The following is a 19310-nucleotide window of genomic DNA, read 5'->3' as shown; positions in this document are numbered from 1 at the left end:
CATCCCAAAGCGACTTAGGCTGTCAGGGACGCCGTACTTAAGGGCTCCGGAAATTCCTACCACCTGGGGTTCTTTAACGTGCACTGACATCGCATAGTACACGGGCCTCTAGAATTTCGCCTCCATCTAAATTCGACCGCTGCTGCCGGGATCGAGCCCACATTTTCGGGCCAGCAGCCGAGCGCCGTAACCACTCAGCCACCGCGGCGGCTCCCTCTGAATAGAGTTGGCTCTGGATGAAGCGTTCTGTAAAGAGGTTCTCAAGCTTCAGCAGAAAATCGTACAGCTGTGCGGAAGGGTAGATGAGTCCTCCCTTGACGCAATATTTTGTGTACCTTGCAAGTAGAAAACTCATCATTGGCTAGCATAGTTAGGAGGCCAATGTAGCTTTCACTTTGCCTTTGAGACACATTTTCGCGGTACATAGGCTGATCAACCGGCAACTTCTCTGTATAATTTAGTTCCTGCTGGCATGCGACGTTCAGATATCTCAGTAGCGTCTTTATCTTCCACATCGAGCAAGGAGGCCAATACAGAATCTTCAGTTTTCAGGAGAAATGCATTTTACCAAGCCATAAAATGAAAGGCAGTTCGCTGTGACTAAAAACTGCGTTGGTGTAGGGGGCTAATGATTGTCTTATGATGCCGAAAACGTTCTCTATAGGGTCTTGGCATAGCTCAGATGTCACCAAGTACTTATATTTCAGCTTTCCATTAGGGTAATTAAGCAATTATAGAGTGCTTGAAATCGTTACACGAAGGCCAGTGAAGACGACCCGGCATTTTTTTTTCCTTTATGGAACACTCTCGCAATCTATCCAGGATGCATCCTGCCTTGCAGGTTCATGGGACACAAAACAATGTTCTGAGAACGACGCTGAATTTACTAAAGTAAGCACAACACACAACGACGACCAAAAAAACTACTCCCAAGTGCGTGACTGCGCCTACTTGAACTTATCACGCGCACAACCTGGATACATTTCTTATTGTGTAAATAGTTTGTACATATTACTTCTCCCCCTATCCTCTCTTCCTGTCCCTCACCTCTTTTATTTCATTTATCCATTCTGCCTGCTATCCTTTATTTCCGCTGCCCCAGCTCAGGTGCTTCAGTATAGATGGCAGATGCTGGGGCTAGCAATAATCTTTTCCTTCCTTTTTACTATTATTTTAGTAAAAAACCACCACCACCACCACAACTTGTGCTCCGGTAACTACAGTGTTCGGAACGGCGGCGGCACCTAACGAACAAGCGGGAAACTAAAAAAATGTCGACACCAGCGGCTTCACCTTGGCCTATGGAGACGCGGTGCAGTGAGCACACTACCGAATTTTCTAGCTCACTGTAGCAAGGCACGACGGATCTCCGTGCGCCTGCCGCGAAAGGTGACGAGAGCGTGCGACTGCAACCGCTCACGACGCTGGCTGGATACCGAAGAGACCATCTCCGGTTCAGCAGAATTCCGCGTAACCTACGAGGTGGTGCTCCCGTCGCTCTTTCCGCTTCCCCCATGCGGGAGACTTTCCTCCTCGCCCAGCCGGTGCTTTCCTGACGCACGATGGTGAAGATGGGCCAGTTGAAATAGAGGGGGGAAACAGGTTCTCCACAACCTCTTCAGTTCCATACGAAAACATGGAAAGGCTCTGGCCTGCTTATCCCCCCCCCCCTTCTCCTCCCCCTCCCAGTGTCAGAGTCACTGCTCTCCTTTTTTTAAAGATAACTGGCGCGCTATCCTTTAGAAATTTCTCTTTACACGCTAATCGCAAAGGATTATCTGCCGCACTCAAGCAGAAAAATGTCACGGCTGTCTGCAGTATTTGGATGGATGGAAGGTAGGAGCGTCCCCTTTGAAACGGGGCAGTGGTAGTTGCCACTATGCTCAGTTTTTTTCTTTTATTTTTGTTTAACTCTGCTGTAAGTTGATAAAATTCGCCATTTTCTTTAAAATACGTCTTCCTACACTTTAAAACTTATGTCACCTCTCTGCTTTTGTGCCACCAATCCTCCAATCGCTTTTTGCTAATTTACAGCGCAGATTTATTTACATGACTGTTGTGATGGTGACCAGAGGCGCCGCGTAGAGGACGACCGGCTAACCAGGCCGCGCAGAAACACGCCGTACCGCCAGGACAAATGGTCGCATCTCCGCGGGAAAGGCGAAAAACAGGAACACACAGAACTGGCTGTTTGAGCACGGACAACAGGGGGCAGTTTCTCATTGATCTCTGTGCTGGGTTACAAAGCAGCGCTCCATTTAAAACTACCCAACGTGTGTAAGAGCACAGCCAGTGAGGTTCGCATCATAAGCCGGACGTAGTGAGTAAAACGCACCTAAGAGAATAAGCAGCAAGAATTTGCGGGACGGAAATAATTCGCAGCTCGCACTGATGACGTGGGCGTTCCGCACATCATCAGTGGGAGTGCGCAGTCGGCTCAAACCCTGGTACCAGCCTAATTTTCCACCAGTCAAAAAAAGAAGTGAGTTGCTGTCTTACTTCGTTCCATTCTTTTGTTTTAACTGTTTGCTACTGGCCAGGAAGGGCTGTGATAAAGGAACCTGCGCGCGGCAGTCCTTGCCGGCTGTGACCTCACAGGGGGACTGTGACTTTGATAAAAGAGTGAAATAAAGAAATGGAAAAAAAGAAAGCTTCCAAAACACGGCCTCTGGTGCCGACTGAATTGGGACAAGGAATGAGGAGCTGCGTGATATTAATGAACAACTAAGACGGCGAGACAGCCTACGGTAGTAAAGGTGCAACAGCTCCAGGAAAAGTCCATGGGGGCCAAGGGATGCACATTTTCACCGGATCTAGATTTGTCGGGCCTGAAGTATTTCTTGGAAACTACGTCCTGTACAGCTCTATCAATTCACCCTCCACCTACGGAATCCAGCGGCGGGAGACGCTCAAATATTTGACATATCTCAGAGTGCTTAAGACATATGTAGCAGTACAGACCTTCATTTAAAGGCCAACATAACGGCGGTTCCCTTGTTACCGCAAGAGTTGTATACACTGGGGATAGCCAAGCTGTTTTGTTTAAGGAGCTATCAGGAATTAGATGTTATCATATATGGGATCCGCAAATTTATCACGACTAATGAGGGATATATACTATACACAGTGCAAAGGAATCGGTCGCGTCGCGCGAAAAGACACAAGGAAAGCAGGTCTGTGCGATGAAAACGAAACATGACGACGAGGTGCGCTCACGATGAGAAACTAGAATGAGCCAAAGAAATTAGTAAAAAAAAAATCAGGAACCATTATTTTTTTTTACCGTGGTTGAGTTCTCTTTCTTGGAATGGTTGCTTTCAAAACAGAACATGCGCAATGAAAGTATGTTTTACCGCCACCTGCTGCTTATTGCCTGCGTTGCCGCATTTTATGGCTCGTCTTTTCTTCTCAGTAACAGAAAAGAGGACCACTTTATGATGCAATTAGCCGGCAATCTGGAATTTTGCGGCTTCGAGCATCAGGACCTGAGCCGCGGAAGACGCCAGCGACAGTGATTTGACAGCAGTAACCCCACAGGGCGTAAAGATGGCAGTTATCGCTATTAGTCGTCTGTTACTTTTACTCGCCCGTGTGCGCTTTGTGCTAGCACATGCAATCTGTTAGCGACCACCAGCTAATCGAGCCTACTACCCTTACTAGAGAAAGCTCGCTTACTTGAAGCGATGATGCTCACGCGTATCGCATTAAGGGGCAGTGCGCTTCTAGCCCTTCAAGTCGGGTCGAGGATGGAGGCAGGCAGCATGAATTGGCACTCACTCTTGACACTAGGCAGGTCTTGACCGCTATCAGCAGCAGGCTGACGGGCGGCCTGTTCCCCGGCACCCAGTGATAGGTCCGCGGCTGCGTGGTGGTGATAGTGGTGGTGGTGTCCCTTGTGATGTTGATATGATGGAGCCTCTGTAAGCAAGAATGCATTTCCTTTTAGTGCACCGCCGCCGACGACTTCGACAAAACCTACGGCGCCGTACTTTGTGAAGAACGCGATCCGTGACTTATATGGATGCATAGAACCACCGTAAGAAATAATTTGTCATGTATCTGCTGTGCTTCATCTATGCCATGCAAATACACACACGAGACGCAGAGTACAGCCGTACCACTTTAGTAAGAAAGCAATATCATGAATAACAATACAAAACCAAATAAGCAATGCAAAACACACACTGCGCTTATGCTCTTAATTCGCATTTGGCCTGACTAGGCAAATAAACCGTCATTTCTTTTATTCACTTCAGGTATAACATTCACGCATGGGAAGGCATCAGTGGCAATGAGTTTCAGCGAACACAAACACCTCTCAGGATGCCGTTACCGATAAGGGAGAGATGAAAAGCGATTTGGTATCTATCGGCACGTACCGGAATCGAAAAACAGCCGCTCAAAACTGTCTGCTGTTGTCAATGCTATCCTCTGGAACACCCAACTATACAGTCTTTGAAAAATAAGCTACAACAAATTGGTGCGATACACAGTTTAAACCATCCCAGTAAAAATTACAACCAAAATGTTTGTCCTTACAAGAGATATTTTGTGAACTTCTTGACCAGACTTTGTATTAACAACCAAAAATTTCAACAACAACAAAAACAACAACAGAATTTCATGTAGTTACCACAGAAAAGCAACAGGGTGGAAAATTTGGTGAGTTGGTACGGATTCATGGCTGCCTCAATAAAATGGTACCACAGAAAAGTACTACAGAACTACACACTACAGAACATTACTATAGAAAAAGGTAAAGTATGACAGCAAAATACTACAGAAAAGTAAAAAATCTGTCGTTACGACAAGTGTACGAAACATTTCGTCGTATTTTTGTGGTGGTCCTGCTGTTTTTTTCGACTGTGATGCACGTTCTTTGGGTAGCGTAAGGCGTACAAAAACTCGCCAATCCATACCTTGAGGGTGACAGTGCTACTGACGGCGCGTATAACTGTACTGACCCGAGGCGCTTTGCGGCTATGCACAGTGTTCGGTTTGATGTCTATACACCTCTGTGACATTTGTGTCTTATTCCTGAATGGTACTTGATGAGCACAGACTTTCTTACCAACTATACCGATTTAATGGCTAGCATAAGTAATCTTCGGCTTTCCTGTGGGCGGCCTGACCCGGGCCGTTCCTTCTTAGCGAAGATTGGCGTCAACTTAGACAACAACAGAAGAAAAAATGAAGAAATCCAAAGTCTGACGAAAACTCGTCTGGTCGGGTAGAAGATTCATGTATGAAGAGAAAGGAATGCCGACCAAAAGGTTGTTGTTTAAAACGAAGACGTTTCGGCTTCCTTTCGTTCCTTTCTCTTCATACAAGAAAAAATGAAATGGAGTAATAAACACCAGCGGCCTGCCCGAAGGGTACGACGGCTAATGAGCGCTAGCTGCTTCGCGAAATGATTAAACGCGATAATGTCGACATGCACGACTGTCAAACATACAAATACGTAGTCATCATCACCATCAGCCTGACTACACCCACTGCAGTGCGAAGACCTCACCCATGTCTCTCCAATTAACTCTGTCCTTTGCCAGATGCGGCCACCCTATGCCCGCAAACTTCTTAATCTCATCCGCCCACCTCACTTTCAGCCGCCCCCTGCTACGCTTGCCTTCTCTTGGAACCCACTTCGCTATCCTTAAGGACGAGCGGTTATCTTGTTTTCGCAATTCATGCCCTGATCAAGTTCAATGCTTCCTCGATTTCAAATAGGTGGTCAATATCCCGCGTTTGTTCCCTCGCCCACTCAGCCCTCTCCATGTCTCTTGACGTTACGCGGTCGCAGTACAATAAAAAAACTGTTTAAATGGGACATGGCTAAGTGAACGTATAGAGTCCACCACGGTCCGGGCAAAAAGTCTCCGCTCCAAATCACGTTGGCCAAGCTGGACCTCGCCAGAGAGTATCGACCACGGCAAGGAGATCGTGTCCACGTTCCTGCAGCGTTGTGCACATGCATACATACAGTCAAGGCCACTTGTAACGGCTGCAGTTATAACGAACGCACGCTTGTTACGAACAAGGGTGGAGCTGCCGTCAAAAGGGGCATTAGGTCTGTGGCACAGCGACGAAGATAAAACGAACAAATGTGGCCGCACCACACGGCTATAACAAACAACGAACGAGGAGGTGCCGTAAACACGATCCGTAGTGGAAAAACGCGCTCTTACCGTCAGCGCGGAGACAGAAGAGCGACTCTCGGCTCCCGTGATGCCCCCTAAAAGAGAGTGTCATTCCCCCCCCCCCGGCCCCCCCCCCCCCCAAAAAAAACAATAAAAAAGGCGGCATTGAAACTGAAATTAACCGCCGACCAAGCCAATCGGTGCGTGCGTGTGTACCGGCTTGGCGATGAGCCTGAAACGGAAGCAGTACATTCGTAGAAAAAGCGGTAGTAAGTAACGGCTGCTGTTACCAGCTTATTTTGACAGTTATGACCGTTGTGCTTTGTAGAGCGTTCAGTTGGCCGAGTTGGTGTAAGTTCATGTTAGTAAAAACAGCGCGCAGAAGACCAGAAGAAAGAAAGACTCCCAACCAAAGCTTTATATATAAACACCTGAGCTAGGCGAAAGATGCAGAGGCATGACAAGTGAATTAAAGGCAAAATATTAAAACAAACGCTCGCACGGCGCTCAAAATTGGATAAGCAAGAAGAGCTCCTTGTTAGATAAAACAACGGCAGGCTTACTAACGCAGCCGCGTTGCTCCGTTCCGATAAAATATGCTTCTGCCACTCCCGCGTGGTCTGGACCTTGCGGGAGCATAACACCTGAGCATAAAAAGAAAGCAAAAAAGAGTGCTGTGTCTCACACAGTGATCCGTTCGCCAACTGCCGCTCAAGCGTTACTTACAGCATTCCCCTTATCTTGTGGATCCCGATACATTGGGCAGGCTGGCCGCTGTCTGAACAAGCGTTTTAAGTGCACCGAAATAACCTTACCAAGAGCAATGACCAGTCTCATCTTGTCACACACTGTGGGGGTGCGAAGTGATGAAAAAAATGCTCTGTACTGTTAAGTCACAATCAGGTGTTATACTTCCACAAGGACCAGACCACGCGGGAGAGGCAGAAGCATACTTTATCGGAACGGAGCAGCGCGGCTGCGTTAGTAAACGTACTGTTGTTTCATCTAATCAGGAGATGTTTTTTCCTGGCCATTTTTGAGAGGCGCGCGCTGGTTTGTTTTGTTTTCATGTTTTGCTTTTAATTCACGTGTCATGCCTTGCCTAGTTTTTTTTTTAAATATAGCCCACGTTTAATGAATAAAGCCTTAGTTGTAATTCAGCGCTCGTCCTGTGTCTTTCTTTCTTCTGGTCTTCAGTCTTTCGTGCGCTGTTTCTTTTTTCCAATTTGTACAGTAAACCTCCCGGCAAAAGTATACGGCCTAAAGGGTTTTTGTGAGGCCTCCTGTAAGCTTCGTTAGCATCCTCAGCGGGCGTAATCGCTCGAAAGAGGAATGGATTTGCGCCCTCAATCCTCCCAAGCTGTGGATTGCTAGATGTGCTAGGAAGCCCCGCTAAACAGCGTAGAAGCAAAACCCTTGGGTTGCATACTTTTGACGAGGGCTGCACCTTTGTAGAAGCTTCTTGAGACCTCGTTGCTACGTTCATGAAAAAGGAGGTTGTAAAAAGGTTGTAATTACTGCTGTTACTACCTTTACTGACCGTTACTACGTTTGTAGTACCTCATTACAAACTCGCCGCAAGCGCAGGTAGTAAATGCGGCTGCTACTCGTATGACACCACCCAGAACAAAAGCCGAGGAAAGGCTGGTCCTCAAGGGTAACGGAGTGGATTCCAAGAGAAGGCAAGCGTAGTGTGGGGCGGCAGAAAGTTATATGGGTGGATGAGATTAAGAAATTTGCTGGGATAGTGTGGGTGCAGCTGGCAAAGGACAGGGTTAATTGGAGACATTTATTTATTTATTTATTTATTTATTCACGTTGCCTCACAGGCTCCAAGCATGGAGTATTGTGTGAGGGGGGGATTACATAAATAGGGGTAATAACAGGAGCTTGAATGACACGATTATATAATGCTGATTGACTGTTAGTACTCATTAAACAGTAAAAACATCATTATACAATAGTTATTGACGCGTCAGTAATTAGAAAAAATGGCTGTTATTTCGGTCCTAAAAGAAGCTGGATCACGAATATTGACGATGTGACGATGGGAAAGGCCTTTGCCCTGCAGTGTGTGCTGTCAGGCTGATGATGGTGATGATGATGTCAGCGGTTTGAATCCCTGCCTGGATCTAGCCTCCAACCTGACTAAGATACGTACGCTACATGCAACAAGAAACTGCATGACACTACCCGCAGCTCTGTACAACGAACAGTTGTGTCACAATTTTCATACGAAATTCGGGAAAAACTGCCGCCACATGGACGCCTGCCACTGGCGCAGTCCTACTCCACTTGCGTCTGCTCACACGTGTAATGCCCGCGTACGTGTTAGTAACAGCTGGTAAGACTTTCGCCTTAATTGTTTTGTTTCCCTTCGAGTAACTTTTTTTTTCGAAGCCATACAGGCGATCTGCTTCACTTTGTTTCTAACTGAATTGGAGGCATAATTTTACAAAGCGAAGTGGCGCAGCGATGGTGCAGTGTCTGCGTGTTATCCTTCATTAAGATTATGCGTTATTTCACCCAGAAGAAAACCGCGCCGTTTGCTAGGGGTAGTTGCTGTATAGAGCTAAACATTGCTAAATGTAGTTCCTGTAACTCTTTTCTAAGGTATTTAATAAAATTAACGGTAGTCGCTGTTACTACCATCAGAGGTATTAACTGTAGCTAAAGATAGTTCCTATAAGAACGTTCGAAGGCAGCAAGTGATATTAGAGGTAGTTACTGTTAGTAATTTCGGAGGTAATAAATGGTGCTAAAGATGATTGCTGTTACCACATTAAGGACACCTGCAGATACCACCCTAAGGGCTATAAATACTACTAAATGTATTCTCTTTTGCTTCCTCCTAGAGACAGTACCCGTTACTACCTTGCAGTGACTACATACAGTTTCTACCCAGGTAGTACCATATGCGACGTGCAGTTACTACCCTTGAAGTTAGTAAATGCAACTACATTTGTTTTTAGAGTGTAGCATGGAAAGCACGAGACGCAGGCAGCGTTGAAAGGGAAACTGCTGCCAAGGCTTTTAATTGGGCTAGTTGGTTATTGAATTCAGAGATAGTGACTAACCCAAAAAGACACAGACAAGGAGAGAAACGACAGGACACACGCTGCGCGCATGGTAGGTAACGAACCAATGAAAGCAATTTGAGAACACTAGTCAGGAGGTGTGACTTGCTGGCCCGCCCAGTCACGTGGCGTGCGTCGTCTGCCCAGTCGGATTGTCGCCTTCTGCACTTGCGTGCAGGCATGGAACAGCTTGCGTCACTTTTGCGCATAGTGGTCGAGTAGTGCGCACCACTGAATGAGAACCCAAATAGAACAGTGATCGATGGTTTCCTGGTAAGGTGCTGATTCCCACCGCGTTCGTAGGCCTACGCGGCTCTGCTTCAGCGCAAAGGAATTTTAAAAACCTAGTAGCCGCGGTGAGGTGTAACTTTATTTGGCGCCCGATGCACTGCTCAAGCGTTAACACAAGAGTGACACATATTGACAGTTCTGTGCGCATAAGGACTGCGGTAGTTTCTTTGCTGCATCCTTAGAATACCGATAGAGATGTAACACGACGATAACGACTTACAATCACTTGCCGCGAGCGCCTTAACCGCTATTGCGTCTCTAAAGCGGCTTTTCCGCTGAAAGCGTCTCTCGACCAAGAGCGCATGACCGCGCTGAAGAGCATAGAAAGCGGCTTGACAGGGTCTGCTTTGATGATACAGAGGTGCAGAACGGACGTTTTGAAGAAATAAAAACCGTTTTTCCCGACTTAGTATTTTTTGGCTGTAATGAGGCATGTCCAATTACTGCGAACCTTGGTTGCTACGAACGCAATCCACGTGACCGTCAGCTTCATTATAAGTGCGCTCGACTGTATTTGTACCATTTTGTTTCAGACTGGGATATGCCGACAGGAAGCTATGAAACCAATCAAGACGAAAAACGGAGAAGCAGGGTAATACAGAAGAGCTCATCATCATCATAAGCCTAACTACGCTCACTGAAGGACAAATCTCTCTCCAATATCTCTCCAATTTACCCTGTCTAGTGCCAGCGGTGGCCCACCTATCCCCACAAACTTCTTAATCTAATCCGCCCCCCCCCCCCTAGACGTTTTTTGGAATCCTCTCTGTTACCCTTAAGGGCCAGCGGTTATCTTGCCTTTACATTACGTGCCCTGCCCAAGCCCATTTTTTCGTATTAATTTCACAAGGATGTCATTAACCCACGTTTGCTCCCTCACCCACTCGGCCCGCTTACGGTCTCTTAACGCTACATATATTGTGGTGGTGGTAAACACGTTTATTTCCTCTGAAAAGAGGGAGTTACATGGAGGGTGCTCTGGAGTCAGGCTTAGTGCCCTTCCCCTCACAATCACTAGGTGGAGTCCCTAGTACGGGACCCCAGTGGCTTCCGCTGCCGCCATAGCTCGTTCGACCATCGCCTTTTGGGCTTTCAGGTCGCAACAGGCGAGTAGGGTCGCCTCCCAGTCCTCCTGGGTGGGGTTTGGGTTTGGAGTAAAAGCAGGGTTGGAGGGGCACGCCCACACCATGTGGTAGAGGTCCGAGGACCTCTCCCCACATTGCGGGCACTCCCCGGAGAAGGCAGGGTCAAAGTGCTTTAGCGAGGCCGGGCACATCATGGTGTTCGTGACAAGGCGGAGGAACAGGCGTTCCTCCCCTCTCGTTAATCCTTTACACGGGTGGGGGTACAGTTTATGTCTATCTTTGTATAATTGCGTTATTTCCTTGTAAGTGTAGGTCGGCGTGGCTTCCGCTACTTCTTCAGAGGAGGCGGGGGACGAGGTTGCCCGGTTAGAGAGCGCGCGGGCGGCTGCATCTGCTGCCTCGTTTCCTCCTAGCCCCGAGTGGGCCGGAGCCCAGACTATGAAGCGGTGGGATGGACCTCCTACGTACGAGCTGTTTTGCAGTAGCCGGTAGGCCAGGTACGAGACCCAGCCCTGTTGGACGTTCCGACACGCCCCTCGCGAGTCGGTTATGATTGTCTTGGAATCGGAGTGTGTTGCCGCTAATGCGATGGCGACTTCCTCTGCTTGAGTGACGCATCGGGCTTTGAAGGTGAGCCCGTTCACCGTTTCGGACTCGTGGATCACTGCCGCCGTGTACCACCCGCCTTGGTGCTGGCCGGATGCGTCCACGTAGTATACCCCGGGTTTCCTTCCGTAGTGGTGAGCTAAGGCCTCTGCCCTGGCCCTGCGTCTACCCTCGTGGTCGTCCCTGGACATCTTAATTGGGAGTGGGCTTACGTGCAGGGCGTAACGCCACTCCTGAGAGAGTCTTACTCTCTCCTCGGTTAGAGTCGTGTGTTCTATGTGCAAACGGGCTAAAAGGCGGCGTCCTGACGGCGTCTGCGATAATCGCGTGTATTGACCTGTGAGGTGGGCTTCTCTAAGTTCATCGAAGGAGTTCGTCATACCCAGACCTTGGAGTCTCAGGTTAGACGTGGTTATCGGGAGGTCGAGGGCCTTCTTCGCCATTTTGCGTATTATCACCTCGATGATGTTCTGGTCGTGTTTGTTGAGGCGGAGATAGGGGGTCGAGTACAGGATTCTGCTTGTTACAAAGGCATTGGCCAGCCGCAAGGCGTCTTTGCTTCGCAATCCTCCTTTCTTGTTCGAGACTCTGCGGACCATTCGGCCCAGCTGATCTCCCACCTTCTTTAGTTTGTCGAGCGTGGTCGTCGCCAGCCGACGCTGGTGGATGAAAAGACCTAGGACTCTAATTTCTTTTCTTTCGGGTATCGGTTCCGATCCAAGTCTCAATTCTATCTTGTTTGTGCATTTTTTGTTGGGGCGAATGTGCACGAATTCGGATTTTTGAGGGGAGCAATGAAGGCCACATCTTTTCGCGTACTCGTTCACCGCGGTGGCCGCCTCCTGCAGGCTGGCCTCCATTTCACCGAGAGAGCCCTGCGTGGCCCAAATGGAGATGTCGTCCGCGTACAGCGCGTGCTGCACACCCGGGACTTTCTCCAGGTGGACCGGCAGGTTCTTCATTGCCAAGTTGAAAAGCAAGGGGGATAGCACCGCTCCCTGTGGCGTCCCTCTCGTGCCTAATAGAAAGGGGCCGTGTTCCGCGTTCTGGATCCTCACGTAGGCCTGCCTGTCCGTGAGGAAGCGTTTTATGTACTCGAAAGCGTTCCTGCCGCATCCCGTCTCTGATAGGTGTGTGAGGATCGCCTCGTGTGTCACATTATCGAAGGGTCCCTTCAGATCTAGGGCCAGCACTATCTTATCCCCGTTCGGATGTTCGATCGGGTTTAGTACCTCCCTGCTGAGCTGCAGCAGGATGTCCTGAGCCGATTTATTTGGCCTGAAGCCGTACATCGAGTCGGCGAAGACTCGCTTGTTTTCTAGGTACTCAGATAGTCTATCTCTGACCATAGCTTCCATCAGTTTGCCCACACACGAGATGAGAGAAATAGGTCTTAGGTTATCCGTATCTATGGCCTTGCCCGCCTTGGGGATGAAAGTTATCAGCGCCGTCTTCCACTCCGTGGGAAGTGGAGCATCGCCCATCTAAACAGAATTAAAGTGTTTTAGGAGGGATTCGTATGCGCGGTCCGGCAGATTAGCTAGGAGTTTTACCGAGATCCCGTCCCTTCCTGGCGCGGTCCCGCGTTTCATCCTCGCTAGAGCGGCCTTGAGTTCGTATATTTTGAAAGGTTCGTCCAGCTAAGCATTTTGGGCTCCACTGTATCTGTAAGCTTCTCCCCTTGGATTTTGGGTCGTGCTCAGGTACTGGTCCCGAAGCTTCAGTGCGAGCTGGGCCGTATTTCCTTGAAATGCATGTACCGCTCTCTGCAGGTGCTTCTGCGTCTCGGTGCGCGTCTGGTTGGGATCTATGAGCGCCCGGAAGAAGCGCCACGTGTTTTTGCTAGACATCTGCCTAGCGGCCGCGTTGCACCTATCTACCCAGTTCGCGTCCGCGAGTTGCGCCGCGTACTCCGCCGCTTCTTTAGTGATTGCCGCGATCTGAGCTCTTAGCTTTCGGTTATGCTTCTGTCTACGCCATCTTTTGACCATGCTGCGTCTGGCTGCCCAGAGGTGGAGGAGGTGGGTGTCCACGTCCGTCACCGCCTCTGAGAGCTTTACCTGCGTCTCCGTCGAACGCAGGTTGATCAGCAGCTGTTTTGTCCAGGCTTGATAACCCTGCTCCTGGATGGAGCTTACCTCGTATTCCTTTCTAAATTTCGTCCAGTCCGGCAGCATAGTGTGCCCCGTAGGCCTGGTAAGGGGTTTCGTACGGATCGTTATGGTGATCAGGCAGTGGTCACTACCGAGAGTTTCCTCCGTATTCGTCCACTCCACTCGCCTCGCGTTTTTCGTGAAGGTTAAGTCGGGACACGTGTCCCTCTGCACCGAGTTCCCTATCCGCGTGGGGCACGCCGGGTCAGTGTGTAGGGTTAGACCTAACGCGGACGCCGCCTCCGCTAGCTTCCGTCCTCGTATGTCTTCTCGATGATAGCCCCATGAGGGACTCTGCGCGTTGAAATCTCCCATTACTAGTAGCGGGTCTCGTCCTGCTTCCCTGATAGCTCTGCTCAGGAGTGTGGAGAAGGTTACGTTTTTTGCTTTAGGTGGGCAGTATACGTTCAGGATGTGTAGCGGCGAATCCTCCTTTTTCAGTGGCAGAAGAGTCACTATCACGTGCGAAAAGCTGGTTTGTAATTCCAGATCTACCAAATTTGCAGTGAAATTTTTGTGCACAAAGATGCACGTTAGGGGGTCGAGTTGGAACGTTTTGTAGTTTGTGAGGCTCACGTTCCCGCCAGGTTCCTGTACGGCCACTACTGCCGGAGTATGCTCGTACGTAGACAGGTGCATCCTAAGATCCGCTCTCTTAGTCCTCGATTTCAAGCCTCGACTATTCCACTGCGTTAATGTTATGGGACTCTCTTTAGTTTGTCTCGCCATGTTGTATCTGGAGATTGTTGTTATTCTGGAGGGGAAATTGCTCCTGGTGGTCTTCCTCCTCGTCCTCGCTCAGCACCCTACGCATCCTGTAGGCTCGGGGATTCTGGAGTCTCCTCGCGTTAGCGTATTTGCGAACCGTCATCGCTTTCGCTATCTGTTGTGAGACTATGGTGGGAATGGATTCCTGGACCCTTCTCATCATAGCTTCTAGTTTATTTTCAAGACTAGGTTCTGTGTCGCTTTCCATCGCCTCCTCTTGCTGAGGTGGCTGGGGTTTAGCTAGCGCACTTTCTAGTTTGCTCGTTAGCACCGCGATTTGCGCTTTTAGGGCTGCTATCTGGTCTCGTAACTCGGTTTCTACTGGGTTGGGTGTGGGTGGAGAGGAAGGTTTGGTTATTGTAAGGGAAGACTTCAGGGGAGACGTTTATTCTCACCCGCTGGCAGAGACGTGCTCCCAGCGAGCAGCGCCAAGCGATGGCGATGGAAATTTACAGGTGAAAGAGAATGAAGTCGTAGCCAGAGAGGCGACGACGACGAAAGAGCATAAAGTGCTCACGCTACCTAACCGCGTGGTCAGACGCGGCCAGCCTGGCCGCGATCAGTCTGATGCAAAGCGCCGAATGAAGGCTTCAGGCGGGAGACGTGGAATATTTCAGTCCCCCGTAACGGCGGTCCGGGGAAGGATCAACAGGAGTGACGCGGTAGTTAACTGGCGAAGTTTGGTTGAGCACCAAGTAGGGACCAATGAAAGGAGGCTGAAACTTGTCGCAAAGACCAGGCGTCCGCAGAGGGGTAGACAGCAAGACTCTCGTCTCTAGGGTTGAACGAGACAACGCGGTGCGTCGTGTCGTAGTGACCCTTGAGATCTACCTGGCAAGCTTCAGTGTTCAGACGAGCAGGGTGCGGCATCGGGCCACGCGGGAGAGGAATTGTTAGGGGAGAGACGGTGAGGAGCTCGCAGGCGCCGAGAAAGAGGCGTCTAGAAGGGTAATGGGAGAGCTGCCGTAAACAAGGAAAAACGGGGTGTAACCAGTGGTTCGTTGCAGCGCGGAGCTGTAGGCAAAAGTGACGAAAGGAAGCAATGCGTCCAAATTCCGGTGGTCAGGTTCGACGTACATAGTAATCATACCTTACAGGGTGCGATGGAACCGCTCAGTAAGACCACTGGTCTGGGGGTGGTAGCTGGACGTCATCTTGTGAAGTGTAGAAACTTGCAGAACTCCGGCAACGACGGTGGAAAGGGACGTCCGGCCGCGGTCACTGAGAAGCACCTGAGGGGCGCCATGGCGCAGCGCGATGGATTGGAGAAAGAAGGAGGCGACTTCGGGCGCCGAGCCATCAGGCAAGGCTGCGGTCTCGGCGTAGCGTGTCAGATGGTCGATGACAGTGACTATCCATCGATTATCTCCTGTAGAGAGAGGAAGCGGGCCATACAAGTCGATGCCGACGACGACGAACAGCGTGGAGGGGCATGGTAGAGGCTGCAGATGTCCAGCGGGAGGTGAAGGCGGCCGTTTTCGGCGCTGGCAAAGCGGGCAAGATGCGGCGTATTTAGCGACGCTGGAGGAAAGGCCAGGCCAGAAGAAACGTCTCTTGACGCGGCCATAGGTTTTGTGAAATCCGAAGTGACTGGCAGTCGCGTCATCGTGGAGGGCCTCCAAAATACGGGAGCGAAGTGTACGTGGTACCACTGAAAACCAGCGGGTGCCGTCAGGGCAGTAAACGTAGCGGCAGAGCACATCATTTTCGAGCTTGAACTGGTGAAGCTGTCGACGCAACCGAGCGGTAGGAGGATAGGAAGCTCCCGTGAGACAGTCTATTAGGGAGCGGCAATACGCATTGTAGCGTTGATCCAACGCAAGGTCGTTTAAATCGTCAGAGGCGACGCAGGGGAGGGTGGCGAGGTGCAGAAGAGCTTGCGACGATGAGGAGCCGCTGTGACAGGTGGGAGGTGGTGTTGAAGACCGGCACGAATAGTACAGAAGAGGGCAACGAGGAAGGGCATCGGCGTCTCGGTGCGTTCGACCGGACAAGAAGGTGACGTCAAAACTGTATTCTTGGAGGCGAAGAACCAAGCGGCCAAGGCGGCCAGTCAAATTTTGCATGCTAGACAACCGGCATAATGCGTGAAGTGGCGACCGTGAAGTGGCGACCGTAAAGGTAGGGGCGGAATTTATGAACTGCCCAAACGAAGGCAACACATTCTTGCTCAGTGATAGTGTAGTTACGTTCCGCAAGAGTAGGAGTGCGGCTGGCGAACGCAATTACTATTTCGCGAGAAGTAGTATCACGCTGCAGAAGAACAGCACCAAGGCCGTGGCCGCTTGCGTCAGTGTGTGTAAAATGGTTGGAGCAGCATCGTCCAAGTGGCCAAGGTCAGAATCGGAGTCGAGAGCTTGCTTCAAGGCTTGAAAAGCACTTTCGCATTGCTCAGTAAAAACGAAAGCACTGTGAGCAGTTAGCAGCTCATGCAGTGGCGCGGCAATGGTAGAAAAATTTCGTTTAAAGCGGCGAAGATAAGAGGACAGACCGAGGAAACTACGCTGTTCTTTAGTCTGCTGGGGACGGGCCAAGTTCAGGACAGCGCAAGCTTGTCAGGGTCGGGTCGAATGCCGTCCCGACTGACGAGGTGGCCCAGATTCGTGATTTTCTTCCAGGCGAAATGGCACTTTTTCGTATATAGTTGAAGGCCAGCAGAAGCGAGGCAACTGAGCACTTCATCGAGGCGGCGTAAGTATTCAGGAAAAGTTGAGGAGAAAATAACAATGTCATTCAGATAGCATAAGCACGTTTCCCATATCAGGCCGCGAAGGACTGTATCAATCATGCGTTCAAAAGTAGCAGGAGCGTTACACAGTCCAAACGACATAACATTAAATTCGTAAAGGCCTTTGGAGTAGCAAACGCGGTCTTTTCCTTGTCTGCTTCATGCATGGGAATCTGCCAGTAACCGGAACGAAGATCAAGGGTGGAAAATTATTCATCTCCCTGAAGAGTCGAGGGAGTCATCAATCCGGGGCATAAGGTAGACGTCTTTACGAGTAATTTTGTTGAGTGCACGGTAATCGACATAAAAGCGCACTGACCCATCCTTCTTCATCAAAACCACCGGGGAAGACCAGGGAGGGACCGGCGGAAGGGCGAATAATGTCGCGGCGGAGCATTTCGCTCACACTGTTCTCGATAACTTTGCGTTCAGATAAAGAAACGCGGTACGGGTGGCTGCGAATAACCGAGGTACCTTCGGTCACAATGCGGTGCTCGGCCACAGAAATCTTGCCCAGGGTAGTGGAAGCCGCATCAAAAGAGCCTTGGAGCTTGCGAAGCAAGTCCAGTAACTCTTGCCGTTGCGACGCCGGGAGATGTGGATTGATGGTGGCAGAGAGGACAGAGAGAGAAACGTCCGTTGAAGGGGGCGACTGGGAGGAGGGCGTGGTAAGCATGACGAGGGAAACAGGGTGCATGTCAAACGTGCAGAAATAAGAGGCGCCTTTCGGTAATACTAGAGGTTCACGGGAAGTGCTCAAGGCAGCGGCGACGGCTTATTCATCTTCAAACCGAGCCAGGCTAGGCGGAAAGGCAATTCCCCTGATCAGATGTCGATCAGAAGGCGCGATGAGGACATCCCCATGAACGATGGTATCAGAAGCAAGCCTGTCAAGATCTTGACTTCCAGCGGGAAAAACCGAATCAGCAGCGGCAATGAGGCGATGACAGGGCTCGAGGACTTCAGATGATGGGTCGCTCTCGGTCATGTGCACAATGCGGTCACGGCAAGAAATAAAAGCACTTACAGAAGACAAGAAATCCGAGCCAAAAATCATAAGGTAAGCGCAAGGAGAAATCAGAGCAAATTATACGTGGTGACGGATAACGTCAATAGAAACCCGGACAGTGCACTTAGCGAAAAGGCGAATGACGACGTCGTTAGCTCCACGCAGGGAGGCGTTTTACGGCGTTTTCACCTTCCTCAAGCGAGAACACAAGTCTTCGTGAATAACAGAAACTGCAGCGCCCGTGTCAATCACAGCCTGAAGCTGTAAACCTTCAACCCACACTAAAACCATATTAGACAAGCGCTCCGGAGGTAATTGTTGGCGTCCGAAGCATGCAGCTTTCCCTCCAAAAACTGCACTAGCTAAATTTCCGAGCGCAGGTCAGGTGCCGGAGAAGCCGACCGGAGCGGAGAGGAAGAGCGGCGATACGATGAAGGGGATCGAGCTCTGGTGGGCCGATAACCAGGACGTGGAGCAGAGCTGGGGGAAAGTGAAGAAGAACGTCCCGAAGAGTCAGTGAAGGCACGGCGTTGATGAGAGGGACCGCTAGTAGTGTAGCCGCTTTCAAAGGCTTCATACCAGCGACATTCATTTTGAAGGCGCCGACGGCAGAAGCGGGAAATATGGCCCCAGAAGCCGCAATAACAACAAATCGGGCGGCGGGGGCGCCAGGGCGAGTAGAATGGTGGTGTTGAGGTTGGAGGTGCCAAAGCTGTGACATGGTCGCGTAGCAGCGCTGGCGTTGGAGGAGGATCAAAGACAGGTGGCATGGCAGCGCCCTGAGCGTACGTGGGTGCAGTGCGATTAGCAGGGCTGTCTGGTGCAAGAGAGCAGGCTACTTACGCCAACAGTTCTTTGATGATGCTGCGAAAGCCAGCACCAGCAGAGGAGGGAACAGGAGGCGCAGGTGCGGTGAGGCACGGACAACCGTGTGTGAGAAGCTCCTCACCAATGAGCGCACGAATTAGGGCACGCAGGTCGGAGTCGGCGGGCAAAAGGGAGGCAGCCGGCTCATGTTGCAAACGGATGGATTGCAGCTGATCGAGCTGTTGGCAGGTCGCGATGATGGCATTGACGGTCGAAGGGTTTTGGATGGCAAGGGCATTTAACGCCAGAGAGACGATACCCTTGAGGACGTGGCGAACACGGTCAGCCTCGGTCATGGTGGCATTGACACGCCTGCAGAGAGCAAGGAAATCTTCAGTATATGAAGTGTACGACTCGGCAGGGCGCTGGATGCGGTCAGCGAGCTTCGCCTTGGCTACTTCAGACCGACCAGCCGGAGAGCCAAAAATCTGTCACAACTGCAGCTTCAAGCTTGTCCTGTCGGGAATATCCGTCTCATGATTTAAGAACCATGTGCGTGCAACGTCAATCAAATAGAAGGACACATTCAGGAGTTTAAGGGAGTCGTCCCAGCGGTTGAGCGAACTCACGCGGTCCTAGTGGTCAAGCC

General features: G+C 50.3%; 1 protein-coding gene across 1 annotated transcript in view; it reads right to left on the bottom strand.

Moving 5' to 3' along the window:
• Nucleotides 1-19310, bottom strand: part of LOC144134639 (uncharacterized) — an 81299-nt gene that overhangs the window by 42805 nt on the left and 19184 nt on the right. Inside the window, exon 4 of the mRNA XM_077667508.1 lies at nucleotides 3778-3918. Within this exon, the coding sequence (XP_077523634.1) occupies nucleotides 3778-3918 (141 nt within the window). The remainder of the gene's footprint in view (nucleotides 1-3777; nucleotides 3919-19310) is intronic.

The sequence above is a fragment of the Amblyomma americanum genome, chromosome 5 (assembly GCF_052857255.1).
Source record: "Amblyomma americanum isolate KBUSLIRL-KWMA chromosome 5, ASM5285725v1, whole genome shotgun sequence".
Lineage (NCBI taxonomy): Eukaryota > Metazoa > Arthropoda > Arachnida > Ixodida > Ixodidae > Amblyomma > Amblyomma americanum.
Note: the sequence above shows the minus strand (reverse complement) of the source record. Positions and strands in the feature narration are given on the sequence as shown.